The sequence below is a fragment of the Apis cerana genome, linkage group LG4 (assembly GCF_029169275.1).
Source record: "Apis cerana isolate GH-2021 linkage group LG4, AcerK_1.0, whole genome shotgun sequence".
Lineage (NCBI taxonomy): Eukaryota > Metazoa > Arthropoda > Insecta > Hymenoptera > Apidae > Apis > Apis cerana.
The window spans coordinates 8,758,508-8,779,397 of NC_083855.1; the positions used below are offsets into that span (position 1 = coordinate 8,758,508).

A 20,890-nucleotide genomic window follows, 5' to 3' on the forward strand; every position below is an offset into this window, starting at 1 on the left:
ATTCAGCCCTCTTAAAAGAAATAGATCTGATCTTTGGAGATCATAGATGGATTTTTGAGATGAACAAATTTAATTCAATTTCTAAAAGGAATATTAATATATTCGATAGAAAATAATTTTTATTGTTTTGAGAAAGGTAGAGATAAAAAATCTATTTTTTTTTTATGTAAAATTACATTAATTATATAGATTATTAATGTTGGCAAAGAAATATTCAATTTTGGATTAACGTTTAAGAATTCTTAATATACGGATATATATATAAATATTTTTTTATCTCAGTATATACACGAATAATGATAACGAAAACAAATGAAAAGAATCAAACAATAATCAGGAAACAGTGCGGAAGGGAATATATAGTTCTTTGTAAATAAATTCACTTTTGCGGTAAAAGTTAACTACATTGGTGAAAGTGATTGAAAACGAAAGGATCTGGTTAAAGTATTAAATCAAATCGCGTCAAGTTTATATACAGCAAGTAGTGCCAATATTCTTTTTTTAAACTTCACTTTGAAATACAATTGTGAAAGCGCGCGAACCGAATGATTTATACGATATGAAGTCAAATTTCGACATACATTAAATGATAAATGTTTCTTTCAAGTCATTGTTAAATTATTTAATATATTGAATTCAATGGTATTTTAAAAGATTTATTTAATTAAAGTTAAAATTTATTCTTCTATTCTATATTTATTATGGACAAATTCAATTATAAATTTAACATTCTATTCTTCGCTTAATGATCTAATCTATTTTGAAATGAATTTTTATTTTATAAACGAAGAATATAAGAATAAATTATTTGATATAAATAAAATATTTAAATTTTGATATAAATTTTTATGATAAATATATATTATTGTTAGTATAAAATTTTTAATTTAATTATAGTAGATATAAATATATTATAGCATGTCATAATATATTTATGATTTTACAACTATCGGAGTTTAGCGAAAGTTGCATAGCAACTTTATAGAACACTATCTTACCGATGGAAGATTAATGAAACGATCAATTTCTCTCATAGTTTTGATACAAAATATATTCGACAATAAATTATATTTAACATAATTTATAAAAGAGTAATTTTAATTGCAATTGAATGTATATTTTAAAATTCATAAAAATAATATTATAATAATAAGTAAGCATAGTTAATCAAAAATTCATTATTTAAAATAAATATTTATCTTAAATTTATTGTTACATTTATTAACTATGTTTACTTTTAGAAAATTGTATTCACTCACCATTGCAGTGACGTATATTGCTGTTCGTATCGATTGTCGAAAAAATGCACGAAGAATTACGACGAAGGACGACAAAGCTTATTAACCTGTCAACAAAGATATATATTGTTTTAATTTTTCTTCGCTTAAACTATTTAGAAGTGATTATGTTTTAATTAATTAATCAAATAATTAAATTAATCTTGATTATTTTAATCATATTTGTACCAAAAATGCTAATCTAACCTAAGATTATCAAATTGAGTTAAAAAATATCAAAACCGTACAAAATCGACAAAATTATATATGTACAAAAAAATTTACTTACACTTAATTATGATTAATATCAAAGTTTGATTTCACACACTTTCACTTGTCGAAAACACTGAATTATTTTCACGAAATTTAAGGGACACTGACATTGTGGCAAATTCGAACGTTAATACTGAAGCGATGCGCGCGCAATCATCGAAAGATATATCGAACGCGCCATGTATCGAGATATATCGAATAAGGCGCGTATTTTCGTATATTTAAAAATATATACAAAGCATTTTGAAGCATTTCTGAAAAATTTGAAACAAAGAATTAAATATTACAAATAGATTCTTTTAAAAAAAGCAATATATATTGTAATATCTCTTTGTTATATATATAAAATTGTTTCACGTATCAATTAATAATATTAATATAATTCTTTTTTTTACGAAAGAACTTTTACGAAAGAAACTGTAATATACTTGTTCAAGATATTGTCATTAATGAGTCATCATGATCGATATTCTATGATACATAATCAAATATGTATCTAGGATGAGAATTACTGGACAGTGTAATAACAGTGTTGTCATCTATATTTATAAACTATGGATATTTATAGTTTGTTTTTCTATAAAATGAAAAAATTAATGCAAAATAGATGTTAAAACATGTCTTAGAAATAAATAATGCGAATAATTCAAAATAATCTATGAAATTTAAAGTGTATTTTTGATATTATGGAACACTTAAAATAACAAAATATCATTATTCAGTTCTCAGAGCAAGAATGTTAGTTGTTTCACAGGTAATAATGTAGGCGTGTCCATAAAACGTACTCACAGTAATGCACGGTCTGTGGTTGCCTTACAATTAACACTGTATTCGCTAACTTCTTCCGGAAAGTTAGATTGCATGTCCTGAAGTATATGTATATCCCTTAGATTCCTTTTGACGTTTAAACTATATTCGCAAAGTATAATTATCACGATCAGTTTCATTTCGTAATAATTCTTATCTAAAACTTTGAAACAAAAATAATTTTGTTTTCGAGTTCCAAATAATGAAAAAAACGGATATCAGAAATGAAAAACTCAAACAACGTTAATGATTCAATTTCGTTTGTCATGAATTCCAGAATCTTTTGACAGTCAATCAAATACAGAAAATTTAAGAAAATTAAATGCAATATCTCTTCGTAGGATCGTATCAAAAATAGTTATATCTCTAATAAACAAAAAGAAAGATCAAAGATTTCATAACTATCGCAAGATAAAATCTCTCCATAAAGGGAAGATGAAAAGTGAAATTGAAGCGTCATTTCCTCTATTCTTAATTAAACGAAGATGAATACGTATTCCCGTATATAAAAGTAGAAATCTCGAGGATCAAAAAAGATGACAGACAATTAATTTTTTTTTTAAAATAAACGCCCGGTGAACGCGTACTCGCGTATCAGAATCGCAAATGCGAGGTTAAGCAACGCGACTGTCTTAAAATTCCCAATAACAATGACTCGAAATTACTAACTGACTGAGGGAGAGGGAGTGCAACGACAATCCGCGAGAGATTGAACAACAAGGGATCTAAAGGAGAGATATAAAACCGATCCACGGTCCACGACAGAGGCATATCAAGGTGGCATCAAAAAAAATGAATCTCTGTACGAAACTTGGAGGAAATTGCATGATGTAATAATTGTCCTGTGGGAGTGTCTAGAATAGAACTCGAATACCACAATACGAGATGTTGCACACTATGGGAACTATTGTTACAGATTTTACAGACTACTACTGTTCTTGTCTGGCCGCGTACTCCCACGTGGCTTTCACTCGTGTCCCCTCGAGTCCAAAACTTCTTCTATTCTGTCGTCGCTGTTTCCTCTTTGTCTTTGCGCCCACCATTTGTAAAGAAACTTCCGCTCTTTCTTGTCACCGCATTACGCGTACTTTCATCGTGATCCACGCGAGTTTTTTTTTTGTTCCGTTTCTTTTTTGCTCGTTTTGCACGAGAAATGGAATGTTTCAATTATTCTTAAGAATAATTAATAATTGTAAGCAGATGCATTGGAAAAACCATTGGAATTTCGAGTTGTATCGTTAGATTGCAGGCTTCGTGAACGATGTTCAAAAAATATAAGGAATAGATACGATGAACAATGATCTGAAATATTTATTACTCGTTAGAAAAACGTTTATTATACGTTACTTTAGATTTGTTGGTACGAGGAGGGAAACGATAAACGAAATGGAACTATGTTGTATAAGAATTATATGCTGTTCATAAATAAATTTTATGTAAAATATAAAATATTTAAAAGATACTTCGAAAAAGTATTATTTCGTTCAAAATGTATTATTATTATTAAATATTCCGATCCATTGATCCAAATTGATCGATATATCGAAATAAAAGGCAAATACGAAAAGTGAATGAAAATTGCGCAATTTTCAATTCCGGAGGCAAGAACGTTTGATTAGCGCTTATTATTCGATATTACAACTTCTCGTAACCAACGTTTAGGGGTCATCAAGGTTGAGCGCGTCGCTGGAGAGCACGTTGAGGTGGAAAGGGTGGTGGTTGTACGCTGTGTCACTCTATATATAACGGCAGTGGGCACCCCACGCGATATTAAGAACGTTCACCGCATCTGCGGTAACATGGTTTCCAGTTACAAGGTATTTACTTACCGTTCGAACTACTTACGGCTCACCGATCAGTGTGGCAACGTGTTCATCACACAATCTATCAATTGATTAATATCGAACAACTACAAAGGCTAATTTAACCCAGAGAAATTTAATTACGATATATCTCGCGGGATATATCCGATATATCCATTGTGTATTCTCGGTGATTGTGAATATAGCAGTGCATCGTTTTCACTTTTCAGTGCACAGTTCTCGCTAGTTCTTTGCTGTGCGGTGCTTCGACGTCTCTAATAAAATCAGTTTAACCGGTTTAAGTGAAAAGTGTCCTAGAGTGATTTTTTGATTCGTCAATATTTTTCCATCTTTCTTTTCCTTTTCTTTTCTTCTTTAAAATATTTCTCTATCGCGAACAAGTATTTTTTTGCCAAGTTATCATCGATCGAAACGATCATTTTTTCTTTTTTTTTTTAAATCGTTTTCATATATAGTATAATAAATGCAAGTGTCACGATTAAGAAATCTATATGAATTTCGTAATATATATTCTTTCGTAATTTATAAGCGCCAATGTTGATCGATGCGACATTAGTTTTTTTATCATTAACTAATCCAAGCGGTAAAGATTATTGAATTAAACATAAGACGCGCCAATTGTATTTAACTCTCTGTTTACAGAGATCAACATCTGCCATCGTCGAGATGACGCCATGGCTGATGGCAATATTCTGTCTGGTTACCGCGGGTTGTTCAAACGTCACGGATCAGCAAACATCCGAGACACACCACGATCAACAGGTGGCGATCCTGAAACAGATCAGGAAAGTGAATGAAGACGGCTCTTACACGTACGGCTACGAGGCTGGAGATGGATCTTTCAAGGTAAGATTAAATAGCTTGCACCGTTTAATGCGAAAGGTATGTAATGGGCGTTCTACGTTTCTTAATACTCGAGAGATTTATCGTTGTAACGTGACGCGTTTCATAATTCGAGTAATCTTCTAGCGGAAAGAAGTACTGTTTGAACAAGCAAATTGTGCAATTAAATTGTTAAATTGTTAAATATCGACATCGTTTATATTTTCTAATTGTTGTTGAAATAAAGGAAACAGCTTCTTTGAATAATTTGAACAACTTAATTGCGCAGAGTTCTCTCTTGAAACATCGCTAATAGAGTGAATAAAGTAGGTTAAATTTATGCAATGGAAAACATGAAAGTGCTTGGCGTAAATTATCAATTTCGAGTAGTAAATCTTAAATAATAAATCTTACGTTTATACGATGTTCTTTTAAAATCAAATAATTTATTAATATCCATTTAATATAAATATTTAACGATATTTTATTTATTACTAGTGAAAACTTGCACACGTAACGTGTCCACGTAGTAAGCAAAAATATTTTCTATTCGATTTCAATTCAACGAAATATTTTGAAAATTTTTCAATCAACGAGAAATTTGCTGAACGGAAGAAATTATTGTCAGGTCGAGAGCCGTGACGTTTTAGGCAACATCAAGGGTACGTTCGGTTTCGTCGACGCGGATGGTGAAATTAAGAGGGTATCGTACTCTTCCTCTAATGGAACAGGATTTAAAGCAACCACGGTGTCGCCATTACAGGAGCACGTGTCCGTCGTACAAAGCATTCCACGTCTAAATCGTACCACCACGACCAAGAAACCGAACATCGTCTACCCTTCTTCGACAGAAGCATCCACAAAATCGTCGGTGGTACAATCCATACCGCGAAACAGAAAGACGACGACCACTACCACGAGCACAACTACAACCACCATGGAACCACCGAAGACGATATTCAGTCATTATCTGAAAGGAACGGGAAAGAGTAGACCACGTTTCGTTATAAACGGCCAACAGAGGCCACTGATAATCGAAGAAGAAAGCGAAGTAGAGGACGAAGATTCCCAGATAAATCGACCAACCACGGATGATAAAACATCCACGTACAGAAAAATCATTTTTGCCAAACGGCCGGTCGATCAAACTTTGCGTCCCATCTCCGAGGATTTCATGGAGAAAGAGGACGAGACCAAAGTGACGAGTGGGAATAATTTAAGGAGACAGCTCCACGAAGACACCACGAAACCTAACCCAATCGTGGAGGGTAGTAACGACGATCATTCGGACGTTTACGGTGGTTCCTTGTCCACGACTCGGCCCCTGTTCACCACGACCACTCCACCAAGGGTTCTGCAACGTGTCTCACCAGCCGGCCGGGTCGAAAAGCCGAAAGTGTACGTGAATCGGGAGAACCTCGCTCCGCCGAGATCGTTCGAAAACGTAAATTCCAGATCTTTCGAAGCGGAAGCGAAAATACCTCAGGAGGAGCGTGTCTCGCAGCCTCAACCTGTTTTGATCCGTGCCCCCCCACGTGTGGCTGCGGAAAATCGAGAATATCTACGCCAAAGCACGGAACCCATCTTCGTTAGACAACAGCCGGACCAGTTCTTGCGCGAGGTGCCGGGCGGAAGAATCTTGATCCCCGCTCAACCGAACATCGAAGAGGATCCCGCTTACAGGCCGCTCTCCATCAATAGGATCTTGCTGCGTCCCCTCCCCAGCCAGCAACCGCTTTACTCCACGACAACGGACGCAAATATTCACTATCTAACTGAGAATCCTCTGCCTGAGCAAGAAGAAGACCCCAGAGTCGCCATGGCGCCGGGCTACATGCGTCCAAGGCCTTTCCCGCGACCCGTCATCTTCCAAGAGCCGAGGGCCAGGCCCGTGTTGAGACCCGTCTCACCACCTGTCACTCCAATGGACGAAAGGGAGTATCAAACGACCTCGGAGTATCCTTACAGGAGCAGCACGCTCACCTTGCCCCCGGAACCACCAAATCCGATCAACCCGCCTCTGAGCAGACGTGACTTCCAATTACTGTTGAGGAGATTGTTGGTCAGCCAGTACGGCGTCCAGGCTCTCTCCTATCCGAAAACTTACCTGGAGGACGCCCTGTACGATCAGCAACCGTATCCCTCTTATCAGCCAGGCTATCAGACAGTTGCGCCACGATCAGAAATACCGGGCTACGATCAACAAGTTCCGCTTCAGTACGGCGATCGTGTCCCGATCAGGCGTCCCGTCTACGCCAGGCCCTTGAGCCCTGTTTATCAGCCACAACAGTACGAGGATTACAACGACGGAAGGTACTCGAAGAGGGTGTACAGGCAGAAGTTTTACGCGCAAGAGGTCGGTGACGAGGGGGATGAAATATTGCCCGCACCTATCCGAGAAGCGTTGTTGTTGAGGATGCTGCAACTGGCGATTAATGCTGAACGGCCGCCTCCCGTGCTCACGTCACCGGTTATGACCACAACGACGCCTGCTTCGAGGTACAGGAAGACTGGACCGGTTAGGAGCGTGCAGATTATTACCGACGAGGAGGAGGACGGGAAGGAGACGATGAAGAAGAAGATGTGAATAATTCCTCGGTGGTTATGAAATCAAAGAATGTTTAAGTTAATGTCGGAATTTAGTTCATTTATTTTTTATAACGAATAGTATTTCGTTTGTAGAATACGAGGTTACACGTACGAGTGATTTCACGAATTAAATAGGAAGATGTAATTATAGAATTACGTAGAAAAGTTAATGTTTCCTGTAGAATATATATGGTTTTTAGGAAATGTCACAGTTTAAAAATTATCACAGTTTAAACGATAAATTGACAGATTGGAAACATTAAAGAATGCTGTATAAAGTAAACGTAAATTTGTAAGCGAAAAAATTCTTTTACGTTTGTACAATTTAGACGAAATGTTTCGAAATACATTATTTATTTTTCTATTATTAAATTATAAAGACAAAGAATTTTATGAAAAAAAAATTTCACGATGCTTGAACCGTTCTCACACTCGACGTCCCATTTTTTCTTTTTTTTTTTACGTTTCCCTTGAGATTATACTTGATACTCGTTCCAATCGTTTGACAAAAGAATTACAAGGTTACTTATCTTCTTCGACAATTAATTTTCTCGTCCAATAATAACGTATGAGTCGTCGACAATCTTAATTGCAGTAGCTGGACACAGAGATGATCGTTTCCATAATGAGAAGAGAAGCCGAGAGAAGAGCGTGAGAATGAAGGAAAAGCGGCGTCGATAAGAGGATCGTGGCGACACAGTTTTCACGGAACAACACGGACCGGTATCGTCAGCGAAACGAATCGACTTCTATGAAAGGGAAAACGTCCCACGTGTATTCGTCCATACGATTTTCCGCGCGGCAACTTTCAACTATCTCGCAACTATCTCGACTCGTTCTTGCTTTCGAGTCGAATCGTCGTTACATTTAAGTCGACGAAATGGCGGTGTATATGGTCAATCTAGTACAATTACGTTGATCTTGCATACTGAGTATTTACTGTATTTTCACTCTGTGTGTCACGTAGCGTAGAAGTTTCCAAAGAGACGAGCGGAAAGTATTTTAATTTAGCTCAAGGTATAATTGGATATGTTCAATCATTGTCAATGCGAAGTATATTGTTCATTAAATTTAGATTTTGAATATTTCAGTCTTCTTTTTTTTTATTAGTTTGATTCAGTCATTCTTATTTTTGTCCATGATTCTTGCTGCATTGCAATTTTAAATTTTAAATTTACCGATAATTTAATAACTCGATGTGAATTTACTTCAACTGAATACTGAACGTATCCAAATTAACGTCCTTCGGCCTTCGTTCCATATTGTAAATATAATTTTATACAAAATATAAATGTAATATACTTATATCGAAATAAAGAAACGAGATAGATGGTAGATATAAACTATATGGTGTGAAAATTCATTTCATAAGTCTCTGAGAGCCGGCGTACCAGAAAGAATAATAACATGCCTACCTGTTGGTAATTAGCATCGCGGGTTGCGACACTTTGCTGCTGGATACGAGAACTCGTATTTGTTAGACGGTCGCGTTGCCCGCACGATGGCTACATGACAGGGACGTAGATCATGAGATTTTGCACGTTAGTTTCCACGTACTCTTTTTTCACCTCTTGCCAAATCTCCATAGAAATACATCACATCAAGAATATTTTGGTTTTTGCAAAAGAATATCCAATCGAAACAGTTTTAAAACAGATTCAAAAATTTAAATACGAATGATACCAATATTTGATATCGAGAACTATTATTAATCTTTCTTCGTGACGTCGTCGATAAATTAAACCGTGCATGAGTTGGAAAAAATTTCACTTCGTTGAAGAACATTCGACAAATATCGTGAAATTGATATCGATTACAATAACTGGGCATTTATCGAGAAATAGAACGGAAACGGATAGTTTAACGGTAATGGAGGAAAGAATTTTTTTCATGGCAGGCAACCTTTCGGTTTTTCTGCTGGGGCCGGATGCACGCGTGAAAGGTTGTCGTTAAGAAACGAGGAGATATTCGCCAACTGGACGGTGTTCCACAGTTTGCAACTGTGTAACTTCCGGTATCCTGTGAACAGTGCCAATAACGAGAGTATTTTTTAATATGGACCACCTAGGTAAACAAGAACAGTTGGAGGTCGTTTCCATCCATATAATTGGAGCAACAAGTTCTTTTCATCCACTTTCCTCGTCGTTTGTAATGGAAAGTTGTAAAAGATATACACACTTAAGATGGATTCATTGTCTTGTCGTACGTATGTATCTGTGCACGATAGCTTCACGATCGGCAAAGAAATACGGAGACAAAGAGAAAGAAAGGGGAATTCGCAGGGATAAGATACGATCTCGATATGTTCAGGTAACAATCGTGTAGTAAAATATCAGGAGAGAGAGCTATATTCTATACAACGCTTTACTTTTGACGTTTTACGCAAGCGTATTTATTGCGCTAACATAAAAGTGAATAATTAATAAGATAATAACGCGAAATCGATCAAATTTCTAATTTATTTCAATCCATTCCTTTAATATTCGAATATCTTGAGAACATTTAAGAAAGATAAAGATCGACCATCCAATTTCGTAAAACTTAAGCGCTAAAATTGGGAAAAATTTTTCGATAAAGTAGATCGGTTTCGCTTCTGAATTTATGACTAGTGTCACACAACCGTTTCACTCCAACCACAAAAAGTGAATGAACAGACGTGAATGTGTAACGTGCACGAATAATTAAACAATTTGCATAAACATCCGCAGTCGCTTTAAAATAATTCCTCGATATTTTGTACAAATATTAACGAAATATGAAACGTAATCCTTAGATACAAAAAGAAAAAAAAAATACTGAACTGAATATCGAAATTCTCACGTATGACCGTGAATCTAGGTGGACGCCTGCGAAACTTCCGAGTGGACCGAGGCGGAACGAGGCACGTTTCTCGCGCTTTCGGCGTCCTCCTCGAGCGGATAAGGATTGAAAGGTTCCGTTTGCACGGCCACGTCCTCGTAATCGAGCTCCAACGCGTCTTGCTCGTAAATTGCATCGTGACTCCGTGGCCGTGCCACGGAAGGTATCCACGGTTGCGGCGTGCCTTTTCCAAGCGCCAAGAAAACCGCGGCAGTCGTTAACAGAACGACGGAGGCGACGCCGAATACCAGTCGCCACGAGCCGGCTATCTAAAATAAAAAACAAATTGTTTTTCTTTACCGTAATGAAGATCGATGGAAAAATGTAAAATATTCCAACGAATATGCGGTTAAATTATTAAGTGATTTTACTTAAATGATTTCTCAGAAAAAAGGGGGAAAAGAAGAAAAAAAAGAAGTATAGTAGGATTTTAATTGAAGGATAGTTTGAATACTTACACTTGGTAACCGACAGTTAATGGGCTGTAAGGAAGTTAGAATTGGAAAGATCGGAAGATCGTTAAAATTATTATTGCGGTTTCGTTAACATAAACAAGCGTGAAAGGTTTAATGTTTCCTGTGGTATTTTTACCACAGAGAGATTTTTACTTGCGAGAGGAAGCCGGACGTTAAAACGGAGATTGGAATACGTCTGTCTAATATAATAAATATATGTGTATATGAATTGACAAAATTTTTTACCATCAAATTTAACTTACAGAGCCATGAAGAGCTTGAGTGACAAAATAATTAGCGGCCAATAGACCTGCCGCGCCTAAAGTCGAGCACAAAGCACACGCAGCCGCTGCACAGGCTGGAGATTCTACAGGAGCCAGGTCAGCTATGGCCGCCAAAGCTCCTGCTGGTGCAGTGCCGGATACGAGAAGGGCGGCTATCCCTAACCAGGCTGCCCCTAATGCCTGGCAACCAGCGTAACCAGCGACGAAAAGCAGGGCAGCTGGTATAAAATGAGCTGCGAAAAACAGAACGAATTAATTTAATTTCTGATAAAAATCTAATTCGGTGAAATTAAGAAATAGCTAGCTGTTCATAATAATTAATTAATTGATTGTAATAAAATACCAGTATAAACGACCAATTTTCTTGCCGTGGTCGTAGAAACTATTTTCGATTCACGAACGTGATCCACGAGAAGACCACATGTTAAAGCAGCCATGAAATGTCCAATGTGAGGTAACGTCGTCAACACAGAATCCTTGAAATCATCGAAAGATAAATATTCATTTTGCAGGATAAAATGAAGGATCGAATGTGTTTTAATTTGTTTATATATATATATATATCGTTGAAAAATATTCACATTGGCCGTTGAGAATCCATAAATGAGCTTCAGATATTTCGTCATACCAAGAGCGAGAGTTGCATCGCCCCATTGATTTCCCATCGTTGCCACTGCGGATGCCCAAACAGGAACAGATCGCAGTAATTTCCCCCATGGAATCACAGCTGCCTATTAATTTCATATTCCAATGTTTCTTTTCTTTTTAACGTAATTTTCTTTTCGTTATTTAGTAATTTTCTCGACACTTAGCACGGAAATAATTCATTTTATATAACGCTTCATTGATCTTTTGAAAACATGGATTATTAGTGTAATATTCGTAGAACATTGGTCTCTCTTTATGATTCGTAATAACAATCTGAATTAAATATTGCCAAAAGAAGGATAACCATAAAGAGAAATCGTTCATTTAAAGTAGATAAAGGGAAAATTTGATCTTACATTTGTGTCGTGCTGGTAGGACTTTGGTGTGTCTTTGACGAATCGACCAAAAGAGAAGTACCAACATAGTGCAATGCAAACGAGACCATAACAAAGCGAATCTCGTCCAAAACTTCGGACGACGGCTGTTCCTATCCATCCTGTGAGACAGTATCCAACACTGACAGCTGTTAATAAACGTAATATTTATTAATGTCGAGATATATAATTATATATATATATATATCTAGACCTCGATATTAAAATTAATAAAAATTTACCAGCGTAACAACTGAAGTACCAACTCCTATGAGTGCTCTTAAACCAAGTCATAGCGAGCATGTGAGCAGCAGGCATAGTTGCACCCTGCAAGTGAGAAATCATCAAATGATTAACGATTTCTCTATTATCCATAACTTTTTATCTTTATTTTTTCTTGTAAAATTATATCATGCACATTAGAATCTCCATGATATTCTCCATTTAATTCTTACTGTACATAATCCTTGAAACAGACGAAGCGCTACATGAGACGGGCCTCTCCATGCAGCTGGTACCAATAAAGATGCCAAGCAAGCGCTAAGAACAGCACGTGAGAACACCATAGATGGGCCTGATCTTCCCCATACTAAACATCCTCCTAAAATCGGGCCTGCCACTTGTCCCCACAAAAACGCTTCTCTCATTATAGATTCTGCACGTTCTTCGGGTGGTAACTGGAAAGTATCATTCCTTTTTTTTAAAAAAAATGTATTCCTCGGCAAATTATTTAAAAAATACTTAATAGATTTACCTCCATTAATATAACTTCAAAGTCTTCCGTGCGATTACGACTACTAATATTGACCAGCATTTCACAATGCCACGATGTGTCAATGATGGCATGATTGTCTTTTTGATTGGCAAGTAATGCAACCGAGGAGCTCACCTCCACCGCGCCACAAAGTGCAAATCCAACTGCAACAAGCGCAGCAACGATGTGTCGCGCTCGTACAGCCGCTAATCAATTATTAAACAACGATATTTAATAAAAATTTACCGTAAAAATTATTATTATTATTATTGTTAAAATTATAATATTCGAAAATATATTTTATTATATAAGTTATTCTAAATATTTATACGAAGTTTTAGATGATGTTATATTTTTAAATTAGTACATTCTATTTTAAAAATAATTTTAATTCTTTTTATCGTATTATCAGACGACAGCAGGCAACTGTTATGCACGTTGTATACATACATTATCAGCGCTATTATACATGGTCTCTAACTGTTTGTTTTTGATAAATTGATTAAACAATAGATTTCATAATTTCGGTTTTTAATTCAGAGTTAAGAAAATATTTTCTAATTATCCATTATATAATATCAATTTATCGATAACAAATTTGGAAGGACATAAGTTTTTCTTTTGTAAAATAATATCAATATTTTTTATTTAGGGAAAAATATCATAAATTCAACGTTAATTATAATAAAAATACGAAATGAGAATGGATTAATTTTTCATTCGATATAGCATAAGTATAAATTAATGGTAATTAAGCGTTTATTTTTATTAAGATATCGATAAAAAATATTTATTACTTTAAATCATATTTATCTTATTTATCATATTTATCTGTTTAATTGGACGAACCTCGAACTTCGTATGCGGCTTGCTTTATCTGAATACTGCTACGTTTCACCAACTGCACTCTACCTCTTTTAACGAACTCTTCCATCTCACGATAGTCGAAAGGAGCAAAATCGACCTGTGTATACCTCTTTTATCGTGCGATTCTATGCCTATTATCTCATTACTATTCCGTGCAATGCAAACGACCTCGACTTTGGTTTCCTTAAAACGTAGTACAAATAATGTTTCTTAAAAATAACAAATATCCGATGATAAGAAATTTCCTTGTTCATTTTTCATTCGTATATGCACTTTATAAAGTGAAGATGGAATAAAAAATTCCGTGTACATCTCGAATAGCAAAACAGGAAAATTATGTATTATTACAATTGAGATACGCAATTAATAATCTGTATATACAATCATAAATCTCCAAGTTTTAATCACCACGAGTCTAATACAATATTTATTTATATCTTATTACTTTATTAAGCATTGACATATATCACAAACTTGTTCTCGGTTTAAAAAAAATACTCTTATAATAACAACATACATTTTAAATTACAAATATCACGTGTAACGCCACGTTTAAATATAACTATTTCAATCCTATAATTATATATCGTGTAACTTTTTTGTAGCTTCTGCTACCCGATCTAAATAATCGTGTCTTGTCGTATTAATATCTCCTCGAGAAAGATTTTTCCCTCTTTACCTTTCATTTCAAGCGCCGCATGTCTCAACTGAACGCTCCCACGTTTAAGACGAACGAGCGCTGCCATATTTATCACAAGTGTCGATGCACGACAGTTCGAGTTTTCATTACGCGACAATTACACAGATTTATGCACATTTTATCGTAGAAAGAAACGCACTCTCACTGACACCTCCGTGTCGCGCCGTGACACGGGTCAATACGGCCGCCTCGTGTTCCACGAACCGCACTTGTCATCCGTGAGCGCGAGTGAATGAACATCTCCCGTTAACGAGACTTGATACAATAAGTACCTATACCAGGTCAGCCTTGAACCACCGTTTGATGCCTGCTCCGTGATATTTTCACGTCCGTGCTGTCGCAAAACGATATCGCACCCAAGGATTTTATACGTGATAACGATCGAATTCCAACAAACGTTATCAAAAATCTGTGAAATATTAAACGAATCTGTGAAACCTTTAATTGTTTTATTTTTTGCGATAACGTGCTTGCTCGAAAGACACGCTTTGAAATCTTCGCTTTATTTGGAAGGAGCGAAGAAAGTATTGTAGATTTATGTATTACACAATGTAATTACACAATGTTTAATTATGATGTTATTAACTGATTATATTGTAGAAGAAAATGTAGAATAGATTAAATGAGCAGATATTTATTTATATTATCTATATATTTAAGTTTTTGGATACAGAAATTATAGTTTTAATTATTAGTTCTCTTTTTCTCTTTTTCGTTATTTATTTATTTATTTTTTTTTTTTGGTGGAATCTTCTTCTTTTAATTGTTGATTCTATTCTTTTTTATGTTCGTTTCTGTACAGTTAAGCACAGACGTATTTATACTTCTTCGTTTCTTGATGCTGTACTTCTGAAAAAGAAGAGATTGAAGTACAAAGAAAAATGTATAGATTAGAAAAAATAACACTTAAAAATAACTCAACACGAGATACTTATCGTTCGTAGATAATATCGTGCCACTTGATAATTCAATAGCTTTCCATCCGTTAGTAACGATGAATCAAAGATTCTACTAAGATCACAGTGGTGTATCAATTGATTTCTTGCACGATTAGTAATTCAAAAAATGGATATGAAATCATAAGATGATAAGTCTATTTTCTACTTTGTCCATCATTTTTATTACATATAAGAAATTAAAAAAATTTGTTAAATATTTTAAATATTTATTAAATTATATTTTTCGATTTATCAATAAAATATTTTCAAATATTAATTGATAAAATTTTATTATGCTAAATTTTAAAGCACGTTTCATCTACTTGAATAAAAAAATATTTAAAATATTCAGTGTTCAAATTTTTTTTCTATCCGTAACATATAACTTAACCCCTTAATCTATAAAAAAAATCACCGATAAAAATGAACAAATAATTTATAATTACAATTTTTACAAATACATGTATTTAGGCCTTGACACTTATTCTAATAACTAATATTCAATTACTAATATTCAATAATGATATGCAATAATCCTTCACCAGGAACCTACACGTGGAAAAAATCACGTCGTCAAATGCCATGGGTATTTTTTACATAAGTAGAAATAATAGTTGTTTAATTTAATAAAAACTTATATTAAATTTCTAATTTAATATAATCGAAATTGAATGTAAACTATGTTATCTTTGTATCAAAAATTTTTTCTTTTTAACCTCTAAATTAAGAAAACATTGACAATTGATATATGTATGTGTGTGTATATATGTACAGATTTATTCTTTAATACGTAGATGATAAACTTCGAAGATCAATATATATCAGACGAACAAATAAAGGCAGCATATCAAAACACGCGTCTCGAACATAATATAAACCTTAATATCAATTCCAGTCCTAAGCTAGCAAGACTTACTCGTATTATGGTTACATTGGGTAAATAAATAATTGTATTCAATTTTCCAATAACGAAAGATGAAAAAATAATTAAACTAGAAATATTTTAAAAAACAAAAATCATAAATTATTAGTTATATCCTTATTACAATACTCGAGATAATTATATTACCGATTTATAAATATTCTGTATACGCAAATTACGTGTATTATTTAATTTAGGTAAAAGGAATTCTCATCCTGATGCTGTCGTTAGCATAATGATGGCTGGTGCAAATATAGTTCGTTTGAACATGGCGTATGAAACGGATAAGTGGCATACAGCCACAGTACAATCTGTCAGAAAAGCGGGAAATGCAATGTACGAGTGCACGAGCGAAATCTACCCCTTAGGAGTCGCAGTAAATCTTCAGGGTCCTGAAATAAGGGCTGGTGCATTCCGCAGCGATAAAACAAGCTTAGTACGATATTAATCAGAATTAAATTCATATTAGTTTTAATTATTAATTAATGTTTATCTTATAATTTTAAAATAAATTTACCATCTTTTATATATTTTTTAATAAAAAGTAATTTTTAAATAAATAGTAATGAAGTAATATGCTGATCAAAATTTTACCGGAATTACGAAATGAAATATGTATCTATCGAATATTTATATTTACAGGGTTATGCCAACTTAAAAGAGGGTAAAATGGTAAAATTGGTAACGCAGGATATTGCAAAACGTGCAGGACGTGCAACCTGTTTTTGGGTTTCTTATCCTAATTTACCTAGGATATGTCAAGTAGGAGATAGAATATTAATCGATAAAGGAGCCGTTTTATTACAAGTTACTTGCATCCGTTAGTTTTTTTTTATATTGGATATAAAACACCGATTGCAAAAAAATATACGTAATGTATTTTTTAATACGATGTATTTCTCGAGAAAATATTTGATATTCATGCTTTCAAGAGATGAAAATAGCTTTTCAAGATTTTTGAAATTGGAAAAATATTATAGACAAAATGATTTCTTTTTCGCTTTCGATTCAATTGTTAATGAAAATAAAAAATTTTTCAATACAGATGAGCAAGCTATAACTTGTAAGATTATCAAAGGTGGTATTGTAAAAGATGGCAAGCTGATACAATTATTGGACAGTTTAGTTCCATTACCACAAATTTCGGAAAAGGATATTGCACACATGAAATGGGCTTCGCATTTAGAATGTGATTTTCTTATAATGAATCACGTGCGTAGCGAGAAAGTATTGTACACTATTAAAAGTCGCTTCAAAGAAATGAGTATGCGTATAATCTGTATATTATTTAAACTAATTAATGCACAATGAATAAATTGATCAATTTTATTTAAAGATATTACTAGAATTTGCGTTATAGCAAAAATCACGTCTCAACAAGGTTTGGAAAATTTGGACGAAATTTTGAATGCAGCTGATGGTATTCTCCTCGACAGAAAAGGTATTGAAGTAGAAATAGGAGATAAAAAGCTGTTTCTAGTTGAAAAAATAATTATCTCAAAATGTATAAAAGTAAGTTTATTATAAGAAAATATTTATAATATTTATATATATATATAAAAAGATACAACTTTCTAACATTCACAAATTTACTTTTTTTCCAATTTTTTCTCCAGATGGGAAAACCGATCATATTATCATTCGAAGTATGTGACGAAAATAATAAAGTAAATATCGATATGAATTTAATTGCAAATGCTGTTTTGAATGGAATAGACGCAATTCTTCTTAAAACTGGTTCTTTGAACATGAATGACACTTCTCAATTGATAAAAGATATCGACATCGTATGTAGAGAAGCTGAGTGTGCTCGATGGCAAAAAGAAATTTTCGATGAATTAAGTTACAAAGTAGAAAAATTTTTCGAGTATTGAATCTTCTTACGTCATTTCATAATATATGATAACACATTTTTTTTATTCAAAACCAGGTACCAATACCTATGGACCCTTTACACTCGATGATAATTGGTGCTGTTAACATATCCTTAAAATCGAATGCAGCAGCAATTATCGTTACTACAACAACTGGAAGAAGTGCTGTTTTGTTATCAATGTATCGTCCTAGATGTCCCATTCTCGCAGTTACTCGATATGGAGTAGTCGCAAGATGGTTAATGCTCTATTTCGGTATCCATTCTCTTCATTACAAAGGTAAATATATATTTATTCCTAAAAAAAAAAAATTCTTATTTATAAAGTAATATATTTTTCTCTATTTTATAAAAATTATAATAATTTTAACGTAGTTTAAATATAATTTAGAGGAAAGTTTGTCAGATTGGAGTAAAGACATACAAACTCGAATACAAACTGGTATCGATTCTCTTAGAAAAAAAAAGTACATTAAGGTCGGTGATGCAGTCGTGATTATTAGTGGATGGCGTCAAGGTACAGGATTTACTAATTGTGTTCGTATAGTTTACGTATCATCTGGATGCAGAAAGGATCAAGTCCCAGATTTTGAGTCTTGCTGGTGAAATATAAATATAATTTCTTTTTCTTTTTTTTTGCACAAAAACAAATAACATTGTACGATAATAAAATGGAATTGAATTTTGTCACTTTTAAAACAAGTAATAAAATATCTGTAATTATCACTTTAATTATTTCTGTTATAACGAACTTTTATATTTTATTTTATCTGATTATTGATTTAAATTTTTAACTTTCGTTCATATAACTTTCAATAATTATTTACATATGTAAAAATCTTCGATAATTATTTATAAAAATCATATAATATATCTATAATATTATAAGAATTACACGACAAATTCATGGATAAGTTATAATTCTTGAAACAGATGTATAAATATCTAAAGCCAATATTGAACTAATAGAAATCGTATCGAGAGATAAGGTATAATATAACATTTGTATAAAATATACATATATAAAAATAAATATATTATATAAAAATACTAAAAATATGATTAAATAACGATAATTAACAATTTATGAAAAAGATTGATTGAAAAGATTGATATCATATATATATTCATTTCCAATTATTGAATAATTTCCTTAAGCCTGAGAACTGACATTAATTGCCTACTATTAGTAACTATTTATAGACATATGTTTTAATATATGATATTAAAAATAAGTATAAATTAAGATAAAATAAACATTTATCCTATCGTTTTCTCTTCTATCCCTTGTTCCTTTTACATATTCTAAATTTATTTATTTTTCACCATCATCAATGTCTATTGTTACGTTATGTGGTTCAATTAAGTTAGCTATTACTATGAGTATATATGTTTATTCAGACATTAACAGCCAAGATGTTCAAGAGGACATTAACATTAATGTCAGAATGTAATTTTATACGCTCTCGTATTCTATATACACATATCATGCTCAATTATTGATTTTTTGTCAGCTATTTGTCTTTATATAAAAAGAAATATATATAATAATTTAAATGTGATTTCACATAAAACTTTAAATGAATATATTTTAATTTACAAAATCTTTTTCATGAAAAATATTTCGAATCGAGCAAAAAAACTAAGAAAAGCAAAAATTTCACTATACTACAAGTATGTCACACATTTCTGACTCTAACCACGGCTAATCAAGTAGTCCTTTCTAAGATCATTCATTCATTGGCTACGATTGAAACGTAATTGAATCCCTACTGAGAATAGGGTCGAAGATTTGTTCCTTATTCATCAAATCTCGGCAACTTGAACATTACATATAAGATGATATATAAGGTGGAAAAGTCATCTTTGATATTGCGACGCAATTGTATACTCTACGTTCCAATAATTTACTATTTCAATAATACTTCAAATGAAGCTTCTAATGCTTCGTACTTCGTAACATATAACACTTTCAATGTTCAAGATATCTCCATCTCCAAATCTTCCATTTCTACAATAATAATAGTAATACAATAGGAATGCTTCGTACAAAAACAAAGATCCATGATAATTATAATAATCATATTTTCATTAATTATTTTTCATTAATTATAATTCTTCGATATTATAGTAATCTTATATTACTAATTTTATATAAAGTTATCTTTAGTGATAAATACTTTAGTGATAAATTAAATATAAATTATTTAAAACTTCAAAAGGAATTAAAATTGCAAATATAAATTTGCATTATCTTAGGAACAAAATTACAAAAATAAATTCTGAAATTTATCTTTAACTTCGTACAAGTTAAATTATCAATAAAATTCGAAAAACTAATTGAATCCTGAAAATTGATCAAAATTTTACAATTTTAAACGTGTAATTCATCCTCAATTTCTTGGTTTCTGTTGATCTAGAAAAATTAAAAAATTACAAATTGATCGTAAAAAATTATCGAAGAGCCATGGCTTTCGTAAGATCGTGAAGAAATTGTAAACAACTTCGTGTCCCAGAAAAAGGATGCGGAAAATCGGAGGTGGAAGAACGCTTGCGCTAAAGGACCACGTGCTCGTATTCAAACAGCCACCTGTGCTTTTGCGCTCATATTCTCCCCCTTCAAAC

The 20,890-nt window shown here is 33.1% G+C and overlaps 3 protein-coding genes across 5 annotated transcripts; 2 read left to right on the top strand and 1 right to left on the bottom strand.

Annotated features, from left to right (window-relative positions):
• The first annotated feature begins 4,093 nt into the window (after positions 1-4,093).
• On the top strand, positions 4,094-8,937 carry LOC107999071 (probable LIM domain-containing serine/threonine-protein kinase DDB_G0286997). Of its 2 annotated transcripts, none has more exons than XM_062073973.1 (3): positions 4,094-4,174; positions 4,823-5,026; positions 5,631-8,937. In XM_062073973.1, the coding sequence occupies exons 1-3, from the start codon at positions 4,157-4,159 to the stop codon at positions 7,587-7,589; spliced, it is 2,181 nt and encodes a 726-aa protein (XP_061929957.1). In that variant the 5' UTR covers positions 4,094-4,156; the 3' UTR covers positions 7,590-8,937. The 2 variants fall into 2 exon arrangements, with proteins under 2 accessions (XP_061929957.1, XP_016914218.2); XM_017058729.3 differs by having other exon boundaries at positions 5,766-8,937.
• A 1,017-nt stretch (positions 8,938-9,954) lies between these two features.
• Positions 9,955-15,811, bottom strand: LOC107999072 (sialin). Of its 2 annotated transcripts, none has more exons than XM_017058731.3 (9): positions 14,512-15,811; positions 12,966-13,171; positions 12,667-12,888; positions 12,454-12,538; positions 12,194-12,360; positions 11,771-11,920; positions 11,533-11,665; positions 11,169-11,422; positions 9,955-10,719 (listed from the first exon to the last, which is right to left on the bottom strand). In XM_017058731.3, the coding sequence occupies exons 1-9, from the start codon at positions 14,576-14,578 to the stop codon at positions 10,426-10,428; spliced, it is 1,578 nt and encodes a 525-aa protein (XP_016914220.1). In that variant the 5' UTR covers positions 14,579-15,811; the 3' UTR covers positions 9,955-10,425. The 2 variants fall into 2 exon arrangements, with proteins under 2 accessions (XP_016914220.1, XP_028523131.1); XM_028667330.2 differs by lacking the exon at positions 14,512-15,811 and adding an exon at positions 13,815-14,013.
• A 470-nt stretch (positions 15,812-16,281) lies between these two features.
• LOC107999032 (pyruvate kinase) lies at positions 16,282-18,997 on the top strand. Its single transcript, XM_017058664.3, has 8 exons — positions 16,282-16,406; positions 16,590-16,828; positions 17,035-17,212; positions 17,438-17,656; positions 17,729-17,904; positions 18,009-18,242; positions 18,323-18,545; positions 18,657-18,997. Exons 1-8 carry the CDS (start codon positions 16,394-16,396, stop codon positions 18,869-18,871), a joined length of 1,497 nt encoding a protein of 498 aa, XP_016914153.3. The 5' UTR covers positions 16,282-16,393; the 3' UTR covers positions 18,872-18,997.
• The last annotated feature ends 1,893 nt before the right edge of the window (positions 18,998-20,890 follow it).